Genomic DNA, 19,611 nt, shown 5'->3' with positions numbered 1-19,611 from the left:
AGCCATTTGCATATTGTCTCTCCCTTTAGAGTTTGAGATCTTTGAGGGCAGGAATTATGTTTTTGCCTATCTTGGCATCTCCCGGCTTAGCCCAGTGTCTGAGTAAAGTTTGTTGATTGACTTGTGTGACCTTTGAAAACTCAATTAACCTAGGCCTCAGTTTCCTCATTTGTAAAATGAATTGGACTAGGCATTAGACAGCTAATGAGGTCCCTTCTAATGCTAGACCTTTAACCCAGTGTTCCTGGAATAGCAAGCACACAGCCTTCTGCTCTTGTTTATAAGTTGTGTGATATGCAGCAAGTCAGCCCCCTTCTCCAGCCTCAGTGTTCTCATATGCAAAAATCAAAGTCTTGTGTGCACTCGCCCACCTTATAGGGCTGTTCTGCGTGGAAGAATCCTTTAAAGCAATACAGAAATGTTTGTCTATTGCTAAAATGGAAAGGGTCCCAGAGTTGGAGCCAGGCAATGTAGGTTAGAAACTTGGCTCCAGACATTTCTAGTCATGTGATCACCAGCCAATCTCTCTCTCTGGTTTTCCTTATCTGTAAAATGGGATGATAATCCTTTCACTCATTACCCACCTCCCAAATTCCTTCACCAGGTTTATTGTGAGGATCTAACCAACTCATGTAAACAAAGTGCCATCTCATATTTCAAATCTAGTTTACAAAACATTTCCCCAGTTTTAGATCTATCACTTTTACTGTTTGAGCAAATCCAAGTGGGTCTTAGGAGAAAAGCACACAGAGAGAATCCTCTTTCTTTGTGTTGTTTCCTGCATCTCCGGCCTCACACTTCAGAGGTAGTGACCCTCTCGGAGCCTGTTTCCTTATCTATAAAATGGGAATATGTCATTCAAAAAGGATTGGACTCAGTGCCTCTCAGGCCCCTTTAACACTAGATCTATGATTCTTGAATGGGATAATGTACATAAAGTATTCCACTAAAGTTAAAGCCCTCTACTTAAATGCCAGCTCTATTATCTCCTTCTATCCCAGCAGACAAAATTTGAGTTTAATCTCCGAAGCTGAGTTGTAATTTCTATCCTAATCATCTTCATTATTTGTTAGGATTCTCCAGCTCCAAGGCATTTGGATGATTATTGTATGAAATTAGTCCTTCAGTAATATAATGGTGAATAAAAGCTAATTGAGAAATTTCAAACATGGAAACCTCTAAAACACCAGCACACTGATTTCCCCCAAGATATTGTAAATGCTTGTTTCAGGAAAAATAAACAATTATTTTCTCCTCTTGGGTACTAGAATTTGGCCAATTAGGGGAACTGCTAAAAAATCTCTGAAAATGTTGCTTTTTAAATTTATCACCACAAGGTTGGGTGGGCTATTTTCCTAACCTTACCCTGGAAGGCACTTGGACTAGCTAAAAGAGGCAGAGCTAGCATTCGGGCTCTGAGGATTAAGCTGTGATCCTGGGCCAGTTCGATCTCCTCTCTCTGGGCCTATTTCCACGTAGAAAATGCAGGCAATATTTACAGCTACCTTCCTAACAGGGTCTGTTTGAGACAGGTGCCCCATACATCATAAACTACTATAGAAAATACCTGTTACTACTGTTGGGATTTTCTTAAGCCCTTTACCTCTCAGCTTCAGAGAATTGGTTAGGTGACTGCTGTAAGACACTACCCTCTTCAACCCTTACAATTCCAGAAGTTAGTTATTCACTTAGCAGGTTGAATAAAAAAAAAATTCTTCAAAGGGAAAGGAAGTCACAATCTCTAAAGGGTTAGTGAATAATTTTATTGTGACAACAGCATTGTCATAAATATGCATAAGCAAAGATCAACTTTTTTTTTTTTTTAACCTAGGGATTATTCAACACACACCAGTTGGAGTAAATCCTGTACCTTCCCGGGTCTCCGACCGGTTTGGAGAGGAGCAGCTTTTGTCCAAGAGCCAATCACATTAGAAGCTGTAACAGCACATGGCTTTGGATACAATCCTACACTTCAAGGCTGCATCCTTGAAAGCTCGGAGCTGTCACTTTCATAAACAATCATGTGGGGATCCGAGGGGGAGGGGGAGGGGAGGAATAAAGAGAAAACACTTTGGTAGTACTAGACTCATCAGGCACATGTCTTTCCACAGTAAAGGAGTGGCTGGTTGGTCCCCACTTCCTCAAAGCAGGTAGCACTTTTTCAAAGGGGGAAATTTAAGGAAGCTCTCAAGCCTTAAAACTCAGCCCCTGCCCCACCCCCACCCCCAGTACTACTAAAGCTGTACGATGCATAAAAGGTGGGGTGGGGGTAGAATAGTGTAACATTTTATTGTATTTTCTTAAATATAATAGATCCTTTCTGAAATTTTCAGAAACAAAAAGCATAAAAAAATTATATACTTTATTACAAAGGGTAAATATACCCAGAGTGTTCCAAATCTCTTATTTACAAACAATGCTTGGTAGGGCCCAAACGGAACAAGACAAAACATAAAATAACTTACAAAGGCATGAAGCTGTTTATTGACATTAATCAGCTTTCATAAAATAAAAAAAATAGATATATACACAGTTAACTGAAAGGCAGGCAAGTGGAGTCCACGGTATTCTTTACCCTTCCACCCCCCTTTTTTTCTCTTAAGAAACCTCCCTCCCAACCCGCCCCCCCAGTTTTTTAAAGAGTACTACGGAAGCAAACTACAGGTCTCTATTGAAGTTTTTTTTTCTTTTTTCTTTTTTAAACCTCTTAATACTGAATGATCATCGAATGTTAAAGGTCCATGCAGTTCTTGGTCAATGTTAAACACGGAGCTGACAGGTTCTGCCCTCCAGGTCCGGCAGGAAGGGTGGGGGTGGGGCCATCCTTTCTGCCAAATGGTACTGTTGGGGGGCTTGGCCGCTCCGGACTAGCTCAAGGCCGAAGACTTGGCCGGTCCTGCCCCGACATGTGCGTGGGGGGCGGCCCAGTCCCGGGCTCAACACGGGTCAGTTTGATCTATCGTCTCTCTGACACTTTGCTGTGCCTGTCTCTGTCTCTTCCAAATGCAACCATCGCGTCAGTCCAACCAAGTCCGTCTCTGGTCTCCCAGGGCTGCTCAAAACGTTTGCAACTGTTGCGTTAACATGAGCTGGCAGCCGCTGTTCACGTGGTTCATGACTTTCTGCTTCAGCTGGGCCACCTGTTCCCTGAGCATGTTGGCCGTGGACGCCAGCTCCGAGTTCTGGGCTTTTAAAGTTTTCACCTTTTCCTCCAGCCTGGCGATGCGCTCCAGTTTCCTTTTCCGGCACTTGGACGCGGCGATGCGGTTCCTCATTCGCTTCCTCTCGGCCTTGATGCGCTCCTGGGACTCCATGTCAATAGGGGACAGCGGGGGGGTCTCGCCGGGCATCTCGGGCACCGTCTGCGGCTCCTCCTTGAGAGCCTGCAGCCGGGGGTGCTGCACGCCGGGCAGCTGCGGGCCCAGGGGAGGCTGCGGGTTCGCCTGCTGCGCCTGCTGCTGCGGGGCCGTAGGCTGTGGGGGGAAGCCCAGGCTGCTGCCTCCAGCCCCGGCACCCCCGCTGGGGCCGCTGTAGGCAGGCGCGCTGCCCAGCGCCGAGCTGGGGGTGAAGTTGCTCAAGTTCGCGTAGACCGGGGGCTCGCTGTGCAGGCCGCCGAAGCCCCCGGCGCCCCCGCCGCTGCCCGCCAGGGCGGCCACGGGGGGAGCCACCATGCCCGCGGCCACGGAGGCGTTCCCGGGCTGCGCGGCGGCCGCCGAGGGGACGCCCGGGAGAGTGTTCTGGCTGTGCAACTCGGCCAGGGCGCGCACGAAGCCCTCCGCGAAGCCCTCCTGCTCGTCCGTCACGTTCTTGGGGCACAGGAACTGTGTGGGCGTGGGCGTGGTGGTGATGAGCCCGTTGCTGGACTGAATGATGAGGCGCTCGAGCTCCGGGGAGGCGAGCTTGAGCAGCCCCACGTCGGGCGAGGTCAGCAGGTCTGGGTTCTTGTTGCGCAGGTGGGGCTTGAGGCTGCTCACCGGGTCAGCCAAGTTCAGGGTCAGACTCTGCTTTAGCACCTTGGCGTGGCTGTAGCCGTAGCCGCCGCTCTCGGGCTGCACGAAGGCGTTGAGGGCATCGTCGTAGAAAGTAGTTTCCATCTTTGTAGTCATAGAACAGAGCAGCTCCGCTCCAAGCTGGCCGAGCGTAGACGTCGGTCTGTCCGTCTGTCCGTCCGCCCGCCTGCCGCGACTCGCAAAGTTAGCAAGCAGAGGCGGGCTCAGGGGTGCGCTCTGGAGTCCGCCCGCGAACAGCTCAGCACCCCGACTCAGCCGGGGGGTCGCGAGCCCAGCTGGCCCCCCTCCCGGCTCGGCCACGAGGCGCGCTCACTCCGCCGCCTCCTGTCCCGCGCGCGCTCCTCCGCTCCTGTTTGAAAAGTGGCGGCGACGGTGCGTCCGGCTGGAGGCGTCCCCCTCTCTCGGTGAGCGGCCGGCGGCGGGGCCGAGCGGGTGACAGCGGCTCTCCCGGGCACGGGCGGCGGAGCCCGGCCGGGGGGGTGGGGTAGAGGACAGCTAGGACGGGAGGTCAGCTAGGGCCCCCCCGAAATCTCAGTCCGCGGTGGCGTCGGTCCCCGCCTCCTTCGGGCTGGCAGCGACCGGAGGGAGGCTGCTGCGTTCCCGAGCGCGGCTCGGGTCAGGGGCCGCAGCGGCAGCCCCTTGCTCGCTCTCCTCCGCCTGCCTCCGGATCGGGGCGCCCGCCCGGCTCCCCTGCTCTCAGAGGGCTGGGCTTCGCCAAAAGTTCACCGCGGGCTCCGAGAACCACTTGTGTCTCCGGGAAAAGTAGTGTGCGGGGCAGCAGCCCCTCGGCCGAGTTGTGTGTGCGCGGCGACGGGGGCCGGGGCGCAAGCCTGGGTCCCCCTGAGCTCGAGCTCTCGGGCAGCAGCAAAGAGAAGAGAGACGGTCCTGTTGGGACGGCTCGCGGCGCCCCGCGCTGCTCTGCACTGTCCTGCACCGGCGGGAGGCCACTGGCCGGACTGGACGGACGTCGGGGGCTGTCCGCGGCTGCCTGGGACCCCTGTCTGTCTGCTGCCTGCCTGCCTGTCTCGCTCTCTGCCCGTCCCGCGCCGCTCCGGCTGGGCTCTCTCGGCCACACTCAGTACAACTCTGAGCCCGTCTCCAGCTCGGAGCTCAACACTTATCTGCTACCAGTCACCCCCTAAAAATAGCCCATGATGTCACCCCCGCGCCTTCCCATTGGCCCGCGTCGCCCTCAGGGGGGTGGGCCCGCCCGTCGCCATGGAGACCCCACCCTAGAAGATTCTTCTCCCGGGCCCCGCGGAGGCTCACGGGATGAGGTAATGCTCCGCTGCCCTCCTACAGTCGGCCCTTCTTTCTCCCCGCGCTCACCCCTCCCCTACCCGGCCCGCCCCGGCCCGCCCGGTGCATTGTGGGCTGACGTCTTGGGGTTGGACTGTCTAGTGACGGCGGTCTGGCGGCTGGGGCGGAGGCGGGCTCAAGTTCTAGGTTCGATGGGGGTGGGGGCAGGGAAAGGCGGGAACGCTCCGAGGGTCGGAGGGCCGTTACCAGGCGGGAGGGTGGAGACAAGGGAGTATCAATTCTTTTCTTCCGTCGGAGGAAACGGGGGCGGGGGGCTTCCCCCAATGCGCTTGGCCTTAAGTTTTCAGGGACTTGCTTTCGCGCCACCTCCTTCCCCCGCGTCCGGGTACCCATTGGTACCGTCCTTAAGGTGGTTTGGTCCCTAGGGGCGGGGAGCGGGGGGGAGGGAACGGGGAGGGGGGGAGGGGGGGAGAGGTATCGCGAGATCTGCTTCCTGACTCTCGCAGCGAATGCAAACAAACTTGGATACCGGGGAAGTTAGGGCACGGAGTGTCCGCCCCTGGACCGGACGAGCGCGCTGTCATCGTCACCCGAGCGCCGCCGCGGGCAGGCCCATTTTGCAGATGAGCAAACTGAGGCAGGGAGGATGGAGGAAGGAGGTGGCGGACCCTGCCCTGGAAGGGAGCCCAGGACATCTAGTCCGGTCCCTGCCACCTTCACTTTGAGACCAAGAAAACATCCAGGGGCTTGTCCCAAACCACAAGACTAGGAAGCGGTAGAGGAGGAATTTGAACCCAGGGCATTACACTTGAGGTACAGGTCAGGGCAGGCGGTGACCAGGGTGCTGACCTGTGAGGGAGGAAGACCTAGTTTTCCTCTGTGACCCTGAACAACTCACTTAAGGCCATATGCTTTTATTAAGCACCTACTGTATACCAGGTTCCGTGCTTAGCGCTGGGAACATAAAAAAGGACCCAAGATTTTACTTTCACCCCTCCCCCCTTAGTTCTCTTTTGTGTGTTGCTCCCCCGCCCCTTAGAATGTAAGCCCTTTGAGGGCACGGAGTGTCTTTTACCTAGTATTTGTAGCCCCATCGCTTAGCACACAGTAAGCGCTTAATAAATGCTTGTTTCCTTAACTTTCCTGAGCCGGTTTCTTCACCTGTAAAAGGTGAGAAGGCTGTAGGGGGACGGAGCTAGATGGGAGCTCCCCCCTAACTTTAGATCCTTTCTCAGGTTCCTATTAGCCGGGTGACTTTAGGTGAATCATTTCCTGACCTGTAAAACTGCGGAGAATAGGCAGCACTTGCCTCTCAGCGCAGGGTCGTTTTGAGGATCAAATTAGTGAACTTGTAAAGTGGTGTTCAAACCTTAGATAGCTATAGAAATTGTTTTATTAGTAATGCTATTAAATGACATTTGTTAATATTAATGGCAACATAGTATCAATTAACGAATGAACTCTCATCATTTCACTTAATCTCACTGGACCCATTGGTAAAGTGAGGGAGAGAGATCCTCCGAGATCTCTTCCAACTCAAGAAAAGATCTTTTACTCTGGGGAAACTGAGACCCCGAGAGAAGGGCAGTGGATTGTCCGACGTCACATCGCTAAATAGTGGCCGAGCCAGAGTTCCCACCTCGGCTGGTAGACTCTAAGGGCAGGGTGGATTCCATTCCCCCGTGAACTCTGACCTTCTAATTCCAAACCCTGGCTCGGTGTACGTACAGTGCCATACTCAATTCCCGGTCAGCCTTCCTAGCAGCAGTGGTTGCTAAGCTGTGGGAATTCCTTAACGCCCACCCACGTAGGGATATCGAAACCCATTTAGGACAGCCCGGGGCTGCGAGAGGTCGGCTGTCAGTAGTTAGCGGGTGGGACTTGAATCCAGGTTTTTCCAGACTGGTAGCCTAGCTCTCTCTCTCTCTCTCTGTCTCTCTCTCTCTGCCCCCCCCCTCCTTCTCTCTCTCTGCCCCCCCTTCTCTGTCTCTGTCTCTCTGTCTCTCTCACTCTCTTTCTCCTCCTGTCTCTCTCTCTCTCTTCCTTGGCATCAGGAGCTCCCAGTTGAACGGGGGAGACAACATATAGACAACTATGCACGAACAGGCTATATAGATGGGATAAATGGGAATTAATCAGCAGAAGAAAGGCAATGGCATTAAGAGGGATCAGGAAAGGTTCCTTGCAGAAAGTGGGACATTGTCTGGGATTTGAAGGAAGCCAGGAGGCAGAGATGAGGAGGAAGAATGCTGGGGGGGGGGGGGAGGAGGGGGACACAGCCAATGCTTTATACAGGTTATCACATCTCTTCCTCACAACCACCCCATTTTGTGGGTCAGAGGTGTCAAAGTGAGGTTGACTGCTGTAGGTGGCTCTAAATACTCCCAAATGGAGCCCAAATCAGATTAAAATGTACTTGGGAACTGTTTAACAAAATAACTAAAGACACGATAAAACATAGATAATGTTAATTCGTGGTTTTCTAAGTCAATATGCGGCTGAGAGGGATGCATATGTAGGGTTTTGTTACTGTTCGGTAAGTAGTGCTGGACTCCTTGTTGGGATTTTCTTGGCAGAGGTACTGGGGTGGTTTGCCATTTACTTCTGCTCATTTTAGAGACGAGGAAACTGAGGCAAACAGGGTGAAGTGACTTGCCCAGGGTCACAGAGCTGGTAAATGACAGAGGTTGGATTTGAACTCAAGAAGAGGAATCTTCCTGCCTCCAGGCCTGGGGCTCTTTGCACTACATCACCACTTGGCTGCCCCTATTTATTATAAATAACCTTACTATCATCGGGTCATTTTACAGATAAGGGGACTAGAAGTCAGAGATGTCCAAGGTCAGGCAGTGACACTAAATTACAAATCTGGATTTGAACCAGAGACGTCCTTGGGGAAGGAAGCTTTCCTCGAGTCTCCCAGCTGCTAGGTCCTTCCCCTTTAAGGTTATCCACAGTCTACCTTCCTTGAGAGCATTATCTGCTCAATTCAAATGTAAGCCTCCAGAGGGTGGGGAACTTGTTTGCTTTTTCTTTGTGTCGCAGCAGTCAGCTGTTGATTTATTGAATCTTGGTCTCCAGACACGGAATCCACGCATTTTTTATTCTTCTGGTCTTACCTCAACTTACTGGGAGGGCATTGTAAACAGAGAGGAGACTTGCCCTAGGCCAACTTAGGTGGGTGGTTTGGGCCAGTCAGGCAGCACCACAGTTGGACCTAGAACTCCAAGAACCTGACCTTCCTCTAGTACCTTGCTCCAGAATACTAATCATTTGAGTTGGTGCTGCTCCTTGCTGCTCCCCCCCTTCCTCTCATCTCATCCCCAACCTCCTGAGGGTGGCCAAAGTACCTGTTTCATTGTCCACACTGCACGGTGTCTAGCAACTGTCTAGAGTCATCCAAAGGGAGTAGAGAGGTGTGTGATGTGGCTGGTGCCAGGTCTGTTTTCCCTGGAATTAGGAGAACAGGTTAGCGGATGAGAAGTCAGTGGAGCTCTGTTGTGGCTGGTAGGTCTGGCCAGGGGAAGGCTTGGGTTCATATCCTGGCCCAGCCGATGTCTTGGGGTGGGGGAAGGGAAGAGGAGAAGAGCCCTGAGGTGAAGGCAGGAGACCCGGGTTCTAATCCTCAGTTTGCTGCCTACTAGCTGCATGATAGTGGGTGAGTTGCCTTCCCTCCCCACCCCACCACCACCTCAGTTTCCCTCTTTGTAAAATGATAGGACTCTAAGGGCCCTGTCCGGTCCTGACATCCTGGGATTCCATAAATCCACCCTAGAATTCTGCATACTGCTCCAAGGCAGCTGCGTAGAACACTGGACTTGGAGTCAGTAAGAACTGGATGCCTCTCTGTGCACCCCTGAGCCTCACTTTGCTTGTCTGTAAAATGGATGCTCCTGCCATTATTGTGAGGCTCAAATGAGATAAATGCATGGAACCTGTTTTGCAAACCTGAAAGTGCTCTCTAGAGATCGGTACTATACACCTGGAACTGGCATAAGAAAATCTGCCAGTGCAGGGTGGTACCTTCTCTGTAGGGCAGCTATGTGACACAGTAGAGAAGAGACTCATCTTCCTGAGGTCAACTCCGGCCTCTGACACTTGTTAGCTATATGTCCCTGGGCAAGTCACTTCACCCTGTTTGCCTGTTTCCTCATCTGTAAAATAGCATAGAGAGGGGAGTGGTGAACCACTCCATTATCTTTGCCAAGAAAACCCCAAATGGGATCACAGGAAGTCAGACATCACTGAAAAATGACAGCAACAATCTTGTCTGTAGTCTTAGAGAGTTACCTAGAGCCCTGAACAGCTAAGTAGCTTGTCCAGGGTCACCTGTTCAGATTGTGTCAGAAACGGGACAAAGTATATAAATGTCTTTGATGAGCTGTGGCTTTTTTATTCTCCTTTGGATTGAGAGTTCACCAGCGTGACAGCAGAAGTCAAGATGGCAATAGTGGTGGTGGGATGGTGGTGGTCAGCTGGTATCCGCTCAGTCTAGCTCCCTGCCCTCTCCCTGTTATCCTCAGCTAGATCCTGTTTCCTGGGGAGATTCCTGTCCCAAGAAGTCTTGGATAGGTTCATCGATTTTGAATCAGAAGGGAACTTAGAGTTCATCCCAGGTGGTCTTTTCTCATTCCGTCTGGTGGAAGCAAAGGATGGTGGAACATCAGAGCTAGGGACAGCTTCGGAGATCACTGAGTCCAACTGCTTCACTTTACGTGGAAGAAGCTGAGCCGGGAGTGACTCGATCCCTAGCTGCTCAGTGTGGGAGGTCGGCTTTGTGCCCAGGCTCTCGAGCCGCCCACATGTCAGTGGAGGCCATTGCTGTGGTGTGAGTCCTGAGACACAGGAAGATGGGCAGGAGGAGAACGGCAATAGAAGACCCGAGGTGGAACGTTAGGACATTGCTTGGCTGGAGAGTGTCCAGAGGAGGTGGACCAGGATGGTGGAGGAGCAGGGAATGCCCCATCCAAGAGCTAACATACCTTAATGCCTTCCTTCTGCTGCAGCTATCTCTGGTTTACCATGGGCTTGTCTTGTTTGCCTGCTGTGGCCTCGGTTCCATAAGGAGCTTCTGTAGAGCAGGGACTGTTTTCTGCCTTTCTTTGGCTCCCCAGCATTTAGCACATGACCTGACATATAGTAGGAGTTCGCTAAATGTCTGTTGACTTCCTGAGTTGAAAGAAGGTGAAGGGTTTTTTGTTTTTTTAACTTTTTTCACAGCCTGGAAAAGAGAAATTGAAGAGTGATGAGGGGTCGTGGGGAAGGAACACACTGTCCCCATGTGTTCCAGAGGCCTTTACATAGTAGAGGGGTTAGCTTTGTTTGGTTGGCCGCAAAGCCAAGGACAGAACAGGGAGCCGAGTTTCAGAGTCAGACTAAAGGAGATTGTTAAAGAAAAACAAACTCTTTACCAACTCGAGTTGCCCCCAGAATGTTTGGGCTTCCTGGAGCTGAGTGAGGTTCCCCCTCCAAGGTTCCTCCAAGTAGTGGCTGGACAGCCGCTCTAGGGGGACCTGAGGGGCAGGTTTCTTGCTCTGGTTCAGGTCAGAGGAAATGGCCATCGGGCTCCCTTCCAGCTCTGAGAGTCTGTGATTTAATGACCTAGAAAAGAAATAGCTTCTTTTCCCTAAAGAGCAACATTACGCTGTCCACCTGTCACCCCCATTAGACCCCCAGCTCCTTCAGAGCAGGGGCTGATTTTTGCCTTTCTTTGGATCCTAGCACCGTGCCTGGAGCACATGTGGTGGGGGCTTCTTAATAAATGCTTGTTGCTAGGTCTTTTCAACAGCGCTGTGAGATGGGGACTATGTTATTACCTCCGTTTTATGGCTGAGATTTTTAAGGGACAAATATGGATGTATTAAACAGCCACTGGAAAAATGTCTGGATGCCCATGCTCCTCTTGGGGGATTCAAAGTTCGGGTGAGGTGGAGTCTGTGCCCTCATGCAGCTTATGGAGTTATTAGGCACATACAGAGATCCCCGTGGAACACGGGGTTGAGGTACATGGTGCATGGACCAGCTTTTCTCCAGCTCTTCCTTTTTTTTTTCCTTACTCACCTTTGCTTCAAGGTTTGTAAAGTGTCTTCCTCATAATAGCAATGACTCCAAATCCTTGTGAATCAGCTCATCAGACAATTAACATATCCTGGGGCGGTGGGGGGGAGGGGGATGTCATGACTCTGGAACTGCCTGGGAAGCCCAGCTAAAGGCCTCTCCCGTCAAGAAGCCTGCCCCAATGTCCCAAGTTAGGAATGCTCCTTCCTTCCCTGGACTCCATGATCTTCTTCATACACCTCCCCCTCTTCATGTAATATACCTGTCCTGTATTTTGTTGTATTCTTAAAAGAAAAAAAAACACTTTATTTTACTAGATAAGCACAGCTGGAATACTTTTGGATGTTCATTGTAAGAAATGGGAGGAGTTTTGTTTCCACAGAACTAAAGGTGTGCTTCCCCGCCCTCCCCCACCCCAGCTTTAGCAGAGACCAGGCCTCAAGGTCGGTCAGGTGAGAGGTCAGAGGCTTGTACGCATGTGCATACTTTTTGAGAAGGCAGTCTAGGGAATTAGAGAGGCCAAACCCACTTGAACCAGTTCAAGCTTATCTAGGGTCTGGTCTTGGTCAAGAATCCAGGCCTACTGACTTGTATAATTTGCATATGTTAAAAAGGGAAAGTAGGGGAAGTAAAAGAATATAGTTTAATCCTAAACTAAGACAAGGAAAATCTAATTAACTTCACTTTTGCTTCTGTATCCTTATTATCCTATTTATATAAGCTGTATAACCTAGGAAAACTATGTAAAAAACAAAGATTGTAAACTAACCATGACTCTAGCAGGAGTGGAGGGACTGGTTACCCCTGCTCCTGCAGCTGTATCAGTGTGAGTGTTCCCGTGAGCACTGCACTCGCTCTCCTGGGGAGCGTAATAAAATGCCTTCCTCTGCCCCCTCTGGTCCTGAGTTCTTTGGGTGTCAATGGGCAAATCACATGGATTTTCCTAAGGTCAAGTGAAGGGAAGCAACAGGCAGCGGAAGCTCTCCAGGCTTACTCCTGGATCTTGTCTTGGGGTGTCCTGTGATCCCTGCTGCGGTGTTAAGAGGGCTACCACTCTGGATTCTCTTGGGGAACCCTGTGGTCTGCACGGCCTTCTTAAGGGGACATCACATGGGACTTCTGGCCCTGTCTCGGGAGCCTTGTGATCTTACTGCCGTCCTAAGGGGCCATCACTTGGGTCTTCCTTAGGGTCTGACCCCTAGGAGGCCCTGTGATCCCCACAGATTAAGGGATGGCTACCACTTGGTCTTCCTCTGGGAGTCCTGTGGTCTGTACAGCCTTCCCTAGGGATTATCATAGGGTTCTTCTTCAGGACTTTGGCCCTGCCTAGGAAGTCCAGTGATCCCCAAAACCACATTTCTCACATTCATTAAGAGCACAGCTCTTAGTGATTGGGATTCGTGGCCATGGGTGGCAGCAGCAGCCTCCATGGGGTGAAGAGGCTGTCTGCTCCAAAGGGTCATGTCTCTATCTCTGGGTTCAACAAAGGCCAGCCGCCTGAGGTGAGGAGGGCTCCCTCACCTCATCTGGAACCCAACAAGCCAGAGGTCTCTAAAAAACAATACCTTTTTATGGTGCCACCTATCTCCTGGTTCTGAATCCCTGGGTTATATAAACAGGGTAAGGGGCTGCCAACGGGTTTTGGATCTCCGGCTTGGGCCCAAGGTCTGGGGAGAACGTGGGGCATGCTCTCCAAGATGCTTCCTCATCTTTTCAGTGTTGGCCTGGGACTTTTGAGGAATCTTCCAGAGGGGAAATCTCCCCAATCCACTGGAGTCTTAAAATTTTTTTCTGTTACTTTTAATCCCAGATGCCTCTGGCTGTCACCTGTTATCTCTACTGCTGGCCACACAATTGACTCACCTTTGCAGGGAATTCGTTTCCCTGGTGTCTTTTACTCCACAGATGCTAAATGTTTTCGAATTTGTTGTTCAGTCATTTCAGTCATGTCTGACTCTTCCTGACCCCATTTGGGGTTTTCTTGACAGAGAGACTGGAATTGTTTGCCATTTCCTTCTCCAGCTCATTTTACAGCTGAGGAGTCTGAAGCAGATAGCTGCTAAGTGACTTGCCCAGGGTCACACAGCTAGGAAGTGTTAGAGGCCAGATTTGAACTCATGAAGATGAGTCTTCCTGATTCCGTGTGCAGCGCTATATGGACTATGCCGCCACCTAGCTGTTCCATTGAATTGCGCTTAATCCGAGGCTTTGGAAAGGGCATTGGTCCCTTAGTTCAGCTCGTATCTGATCCCCACTGTCTTTCTTACAAGGGGGTTACCTGGCTTTTGCTTAATAACCTCTAAGAAAGGGGAACCAGCCATTCTTGGAGGGACTGGGGGACAGTGGAAAGAGGCCTGACTGGCTTGGAGTCAGCAAACCCTGAGCCACAGGTGTCCTTAGACACTTCAGCTGCTTGGGCCTCAGCTTCTCCCACTGTGAAATGAGAGGAGTGGGTGGAGGGCCAGATGCCCTCTCTGGGCCTGGCTAGCTCAGAATCTAATCTCCTCTGAACTGGGTTGAATTATCTAATGGGTGAATTTCCTATTTTTTCTTTTTTTCTGCTTTTTGACTTCCTTCCCTGAGGGCTAGAGACCAAACCAGAGACTGAAGGGAGACAAAACTGGATTAGGCAGATCATGCTGATCGGGACTAGGAACAGTCCCTTCCATGATGGTTGTGGCCAGACTCTTCCTAGGGGCTGATCTCCAGCTCCACCTTCTCCTGGCTCTTCCTTCTGGAATTCCCCTCCCTCTCTGATCCCTCCCTTTTCTGAGCCCCTCCCATAAAGGACTGAGCAGTCCGGAACCTTCCCAGGAGAAGTTGATGATAAGTGTTAGATCTGGAGTCGGGAACTGGATTTGAATCTTGGCTTCGTTCCTTGATACCATGATCTTGGGCAAGTCACCTTGGAAGAACGCTGGATTGGAGTCGTAAGACTTCTCATAGGACGATGATGATGATGGTGACATCACCAGCTTATAGTGTTGACTATGTGCCAAGCACTGTGTCCAGGGCTTTATAGTTATTATCTCATCTGGTCCTCGGGTGCCATCATTCCCCCTGTTTTACAGATGAGGAAACTCAGGCAGCTGCTTAGTGGCTTGCCCAGGGTCACATAACTAGTAAGTATGTGAGGCTGGATTTGAACCCTGGTCTTGTTAGCCCTCTGCTTGGGCGGCGTGATACAATAAGGCAAGACACTGTATGAAAGTGAGCTGCTGTTACTGCCTGTTACTACCATGAGCAGATCACCTCCAAAATAACATGGTTGTGCTGACTCTGGGGCCTCCAAGGACCCTTCCAGCTTTCAGTCTCTGAGCTCTCTGGGCCTCAGTTTCCTCTTCTGCAAAATGAGGGGGATGGAATAGATTGGGCCTGAGGTTCCCCTCAGCGTTCAATCTAGGATTCTGTGATAAGGCTGTAGGGCCCTGGGCCATTGCAGTGCCCCAGGGAGCTGTCTAGGACCTGTGTTCCAGATGAGTGGCCCTGTGGGAGATCAGCTACCCCAAAGAAATCACAGCTGTCAGTCAAAAGTCAGGCAACAAGCTTTTATTAGGCACCGAGGCACCTACAACTGGCTGTGCTAATCACTGGGCATACAAAGAACGGCCCAAACTGGCCTAGTCCTCCAGGAGCTCTTGGTCTAATGGGAGGGATGGCAGGAGAGGAGGAACAAACATTGATTAAACACCTGCTGTGTGCCAGGCACAGTGCTAAGGACTTTACAGCTATCTCTTCATCCATAAGAAATGGTGAGCAGGCAGATTTCAGAAAAACCTGGAAAGACTTGGATGAACTGATGCTGAGTGAAGTGAGCAGAACCAGGAGAACACTGAACACAGTGACAGCCACAGTGTGCAAGGACTGACTTTGATAGACTTGGCTCTTCTCAGCAATGCAAGGATCCAAAGCGACTCCAAAAGACTCATAATGGAAAATGCCATCCACATCCAGAGAGAACCATGGAACCTGAATGCAGATGGAAGCAGACTATTTGCTTTTTTTTTTTGTTTGTTTTCTCTTTCTTGTGGTTTTTCCGTTTTGTTCTGATCCTTCACAACTTGGCTAATGTGGAAATATGTTTAATATGATTGTACATGTAGAGTCTATGTAAGATTGTATGCCATCTCGGGGAGGGGGGAAGAAAGGGAGGGGGGAATTTGTAACTCAAAATCTTATAAAAGTGAATATTGAAAACTAAAAATAAATAAATAAATTTATTTTAAAAACCCAACTATTCCCTTATTTGGGTTGAGACAACATGCAGATAATTATGTGCATGTGCAAACAAGATATGTGCAGGATAAATTGGGGGTAACCTCGGGGGAAGGCACTGAGATTCAGGAAGAGCAGGAAAGGTAGGATTTTAGCTGAGACTTGAGGTTGGGTCAGGAAGCTGGGAGGTGGAGGAGCTGAGGAGGGAGAGCATTCCAGGCATGGGGACACCTACCTCACAGCATTGTTGTGAAACTCAGATAAGTCCTCCACAGACCTTAAAGCACCATTGCAAAGGATGCTGGATTGATTGAGCATCAGAAGTCCTGGGTTTGAATCCTGGCTTTAACACTTACTGACCATGGGATCCTTTTTCCTTTTCCGTAAAATGAGGTTAAGCACAATATCAGTCGTGTATTAAGACGAGCCCTTTGTCTACCTTCAAATGCTGGAGAAGTGAGAATTATTGAGGAATGTAAGTAATGGCATGAGGTCGTCTACACCTGCCTTTTCACTTTGCAGAGAGGGGAACTGAAGCCCATAGAGGGGACTTAGCCTGCTCCAAGGTTGCCCAGGACGTAAACGAGGCCTCTGACTCCAAAGCCCCTCTCTTTCTACTGCAGTTATTGCTACATATACAGGGAGGCCGAGTCACTGCCCAGATGAATTGTGAAACTGCGTGACCCCTGGGCAACTTCCTGTGCCTTAGTTTCTTCATTTGTAAAGTGAGGATAATAATGCCTTTAGTATGTTCCAAATGACATAAGGGATGTAAAGGACTTCACAAACCTGATGTTAATCTATAAATTCCAGTTATCATTGCTTATTGTGGTGTTGTTAGAGAGGATCAAAGCCCCACCCCCCTACCTTTCTCTTCCCCAGAGTCAAGGTCTTTGGGGAGACAACACTGAACTGGCTTTTAAAAGATAGGGAGAGGGCAGCTGGGTGGCATAATGGATAGAACACTGGCCCTGAAGTCAGGAGGACCTGAGTTCAGATCCAGCTTGAAACATTTACTAGTTAGGTGATCCTGAGTAGGAATTCTGTAGTCAAAGAGGGATAGAGAAGGCATCCCAGGAATGTGAAGAGCTAAGCCAGGGAAGTACTGGTATTGGGCTTGTATTGGGGTCAGAAAATAGTCTAATGTGGCTCGTGTGTGGATTGTGCCAAAGAGAATAATATGAGATAAGTCTGAGAACGGATGGTGCTGCCCACCTGTAGAGAGCCTTGAATGCCAGGTGAGAGAGTTTGGACTCGACTCAGGAGGGAGTCATGGAAGATCTGGGAGCAGAGGAGGCACCAGGGGTTGGGTAGAAGTAAAAAAGAGAATTGACATGAGGAGAAAAAACCCTCCTAGCCATGAGAGCAGTCCATAAGGGGAATGACCTGCCTGGAGAGGTAGTGAGTACCCCATTGCTCAGGGTAGTTGCGGGTGGGGAATGTCTTTAAGCAGAGACTGGATGAAGACAAGAGTGCAGAGCCTTCCTCTGATATGGACTCCCCGTGTTAACCCTTCCTGGGTCATGGTTTCTTGACTGAAAAATGAATGGACTGAGCTCTTCTATCCTCTTAAAGACTTTCCTCCACCTCCCCTCTCTCACCCTGGCCCCTGAGGTGTGTCATGTCCTCGGTGCCATCTTGAGCCTGTGTACCTGCCTTTTCACATAATGCTATCATTTGTTCCCAGAAATGCAAATTGCACGAGATACATACCCCAATGAGGCAGGGCCGAAGAATCAGCTCCGGCCCATGCTGCTGCCTCTTTCGGACTCCCGGGACCTTCTCTTGCTCCCCCATGATAGACAGGGCAAATGAAGAGTGGACATTTGTGCCCAACACTGTACAGTATCAGAGTGACGATGGAGAGGACATACAGCTCCATGAGGCTTCTCCTGATCACTTTTGGTGCCTTTCCTCTGAAATTAACTCCAATTTTCCCTGTGTGTGTCTTGTACATACAGAATTCTTGGCATGTTTTTTCCCTCATTAGACCATGAGCTTCTTGAGGGCAGGAGATGTTTTTGCCTTTCTTTATTCCCCAGCTCTTAGCACAATGCCAAGGTCTGTATTCAGCAGCAGCAGTAGCAATTCTCATTAAATGGGTACGGATCATTGATCACAATCTTCAACAATTCTCCAAGGAATATTTCCATTTTTTTTCCACAACTCACCATCTTATCTATCTGTCCTTCCATCCATCCATCTATCTATCTATCTATCTATCTATCTATCTATCTATCTATCCATCCATCCATCCATCCATCATCCATCCATCTATCTATCTATCCATCCCTCTGTCTGTTGTTTCCCCCAGCTAGACTGTTAGCTACTTGAGGGCAGGGGTGGTTTCATTTTTGTCTTCATGTCTCCTGAGTCTAGCACATAGTAGGTAGGCACTTAATAAATACTTGTTTATTGATTGTCCTCAAGTACCTGGGCATCCTTCATGTGCCCTTGAGTTTGCTACTTCTTACCAATGAAGTATCAAGGGGGTCCTGGCTTTTTCATGATGAAGTCGACTTTCAGGATTGGCAACGACCATGGTGGTAGAAGCAGGTCCTTCAAGTTCTGTTGGGGGCATGTTTATGACTACAGAGGATACTCATCACCACGCTAATTACTCTAATTGCTGCCCACTCAGAGGCTAGGTGGGTGGCTTAACAGCACTTTGAGAAGCTGGTAATGATGCCTGGGCCTGCCTGGCAAGGGGGGAAAAATATGAGACTTTTTTTTCCCAATCCCCTTCTCGTGGTGGTCAAAGAGAGTAATTATGGGTGGTAAGACAATGAGTCTCTTTCCCTACAGTAAAAGGTCTAGGCTGAACTTTGCCCTCCATGACCCTGATGACTTTGGTGCCAAGATTACAGTGAGATGATCCTGGGTCCCCATCTGTGCCTTCCTGGCTGGCCACTGCAGCGCGGGGCTCTCGGGTTATAGGAGTCCTGGAGTGGGGAGCGGTTCAGTCGTGGAGATCTCCTTTCATCCCCAATATCCCTTTCTCTGATCTCTTCAAGTAAATATTAATTGAGTTTTTATTTACCATCTTTTTTTAATGAGCTGCTTGAAAATGGTATCTTGGTATTTGATTGACTCTCACCTCAGACGCTGCCTATTAGCTGTGAGAGGCTGTCTCACATCTGACCTTGCTGAACCTCAATCTCTTCCTCTGTAGACTGGGGATAATGATAGCACTTACCTGGAAGGATTGTTAAGAGTTTGAAATGAGATAATAGAGGTAAAACATTTGGCAGAGCTTAAAGCATGATAGAAATATCAGTTGGTGTTTTTATTTCCTCATTCTTCCAGCTGTTGGTGTCTCCCTCCCTCGCCCTCCCCAATCAATCGAGAGTTATTCATTAAGCACCTACTATGTGCCAGACATGGGGCAGCTAGTTGGCTCAGTGGATAGAGCCTCAGGCTTGGAGTCAGGAGAGTTCAAATCCAGTCTTAGAAACTTAACTAGCTGTGTAACCCTGGGCAAGTCACTTAACCCGTTTGCCTCAGTTTCCTCATCTGTAAAATGAGCCGGAGAAGGAAATGGGCAAACCACTCCAGTGTCTCTGCCAAGAAAACCCTAAATGGAGTCATGGAGAGTCAGATGAGACTAAAATAACTGAACAAAAAAATGTGCCAGATACTGTTTTAGACCCCAGGGATACAAGTATAAAGAATGAAACAATTCCTCTCACAGTGAGTTTATATTATGTACTATTATCTTATGTCTTTGATTTGCATCCTCTTTTGCCTTATCTGGTCACCTCACTCATTGCATCCTGGGCCATCTCCAGTCATCCTGATGAATATCTGGCCACTGGACCCAGGTGGCTCTGGAGGAGAAAGTGAGGCTGGTGACCTTGCACAGCCCTCCCTCACTCAAATCAAAGTCAACTGCGAGTCATGTCATCATCTCCTTGATGCCGTGGTCCTCTTCGAAAATGAAGGACAAACCCAACAACAATCTGGGAGCCTGTATCCTCCACCTTCACAGGGCATGCTCCCAAGAATGTAACCGCTTTCAAGGCAGGCATTAACTCACTTTTGTGTCTGTTTGCCCACCACCTACCACAGG

At 50.0% G+C, this 19,611-nt stretch overlaps 1 protein-coding gene across 1 annotated transcript; it reads right to left on the bottom strand.

The window, feature by feature from the left end:
• Positions 1-1,744: 1,744 nt before the first annotated feature.
• On the bottom strand, positions 1,745-5,099 carry JUN (Jun proto-oncogene, AP-1 transcription factor subunit). Its single transcript, XM_036757991.1, has one exon. It carries the CDS (start codon positions 4,104-4,106, stop codon positions 3,057-3,059), a length of 1,050 nt encoding a protein of 349 aa, XP_036613886.1. The 5' UTR covers positions 4,107-5,099; the 3' UTR covers positions 1,745-3,056.
• Between the last annotated feature and the right edge of the window lie 14,512 nt (positions 5,100-19,611).

This window comes from Trichosurus vulpecula, chromosome 4, assembly GCF_011100635.1.
Source record: "Trichosurus vulpecula isolate mTriVul1 chromosome 4, mTriVul1.pri, whole genome shotgun sequence".
Taxonomy (NCBI): domain Eukaryota; kingdom Metazoa; phylum Chordata; class Mammalia; order Diprotodontia; family Phalangeridae; genus Trichosurus; species Trichosurus vulpecula.
This window is presented reverse-complemented; position numbering and strand designations above follow the sequence as displayed.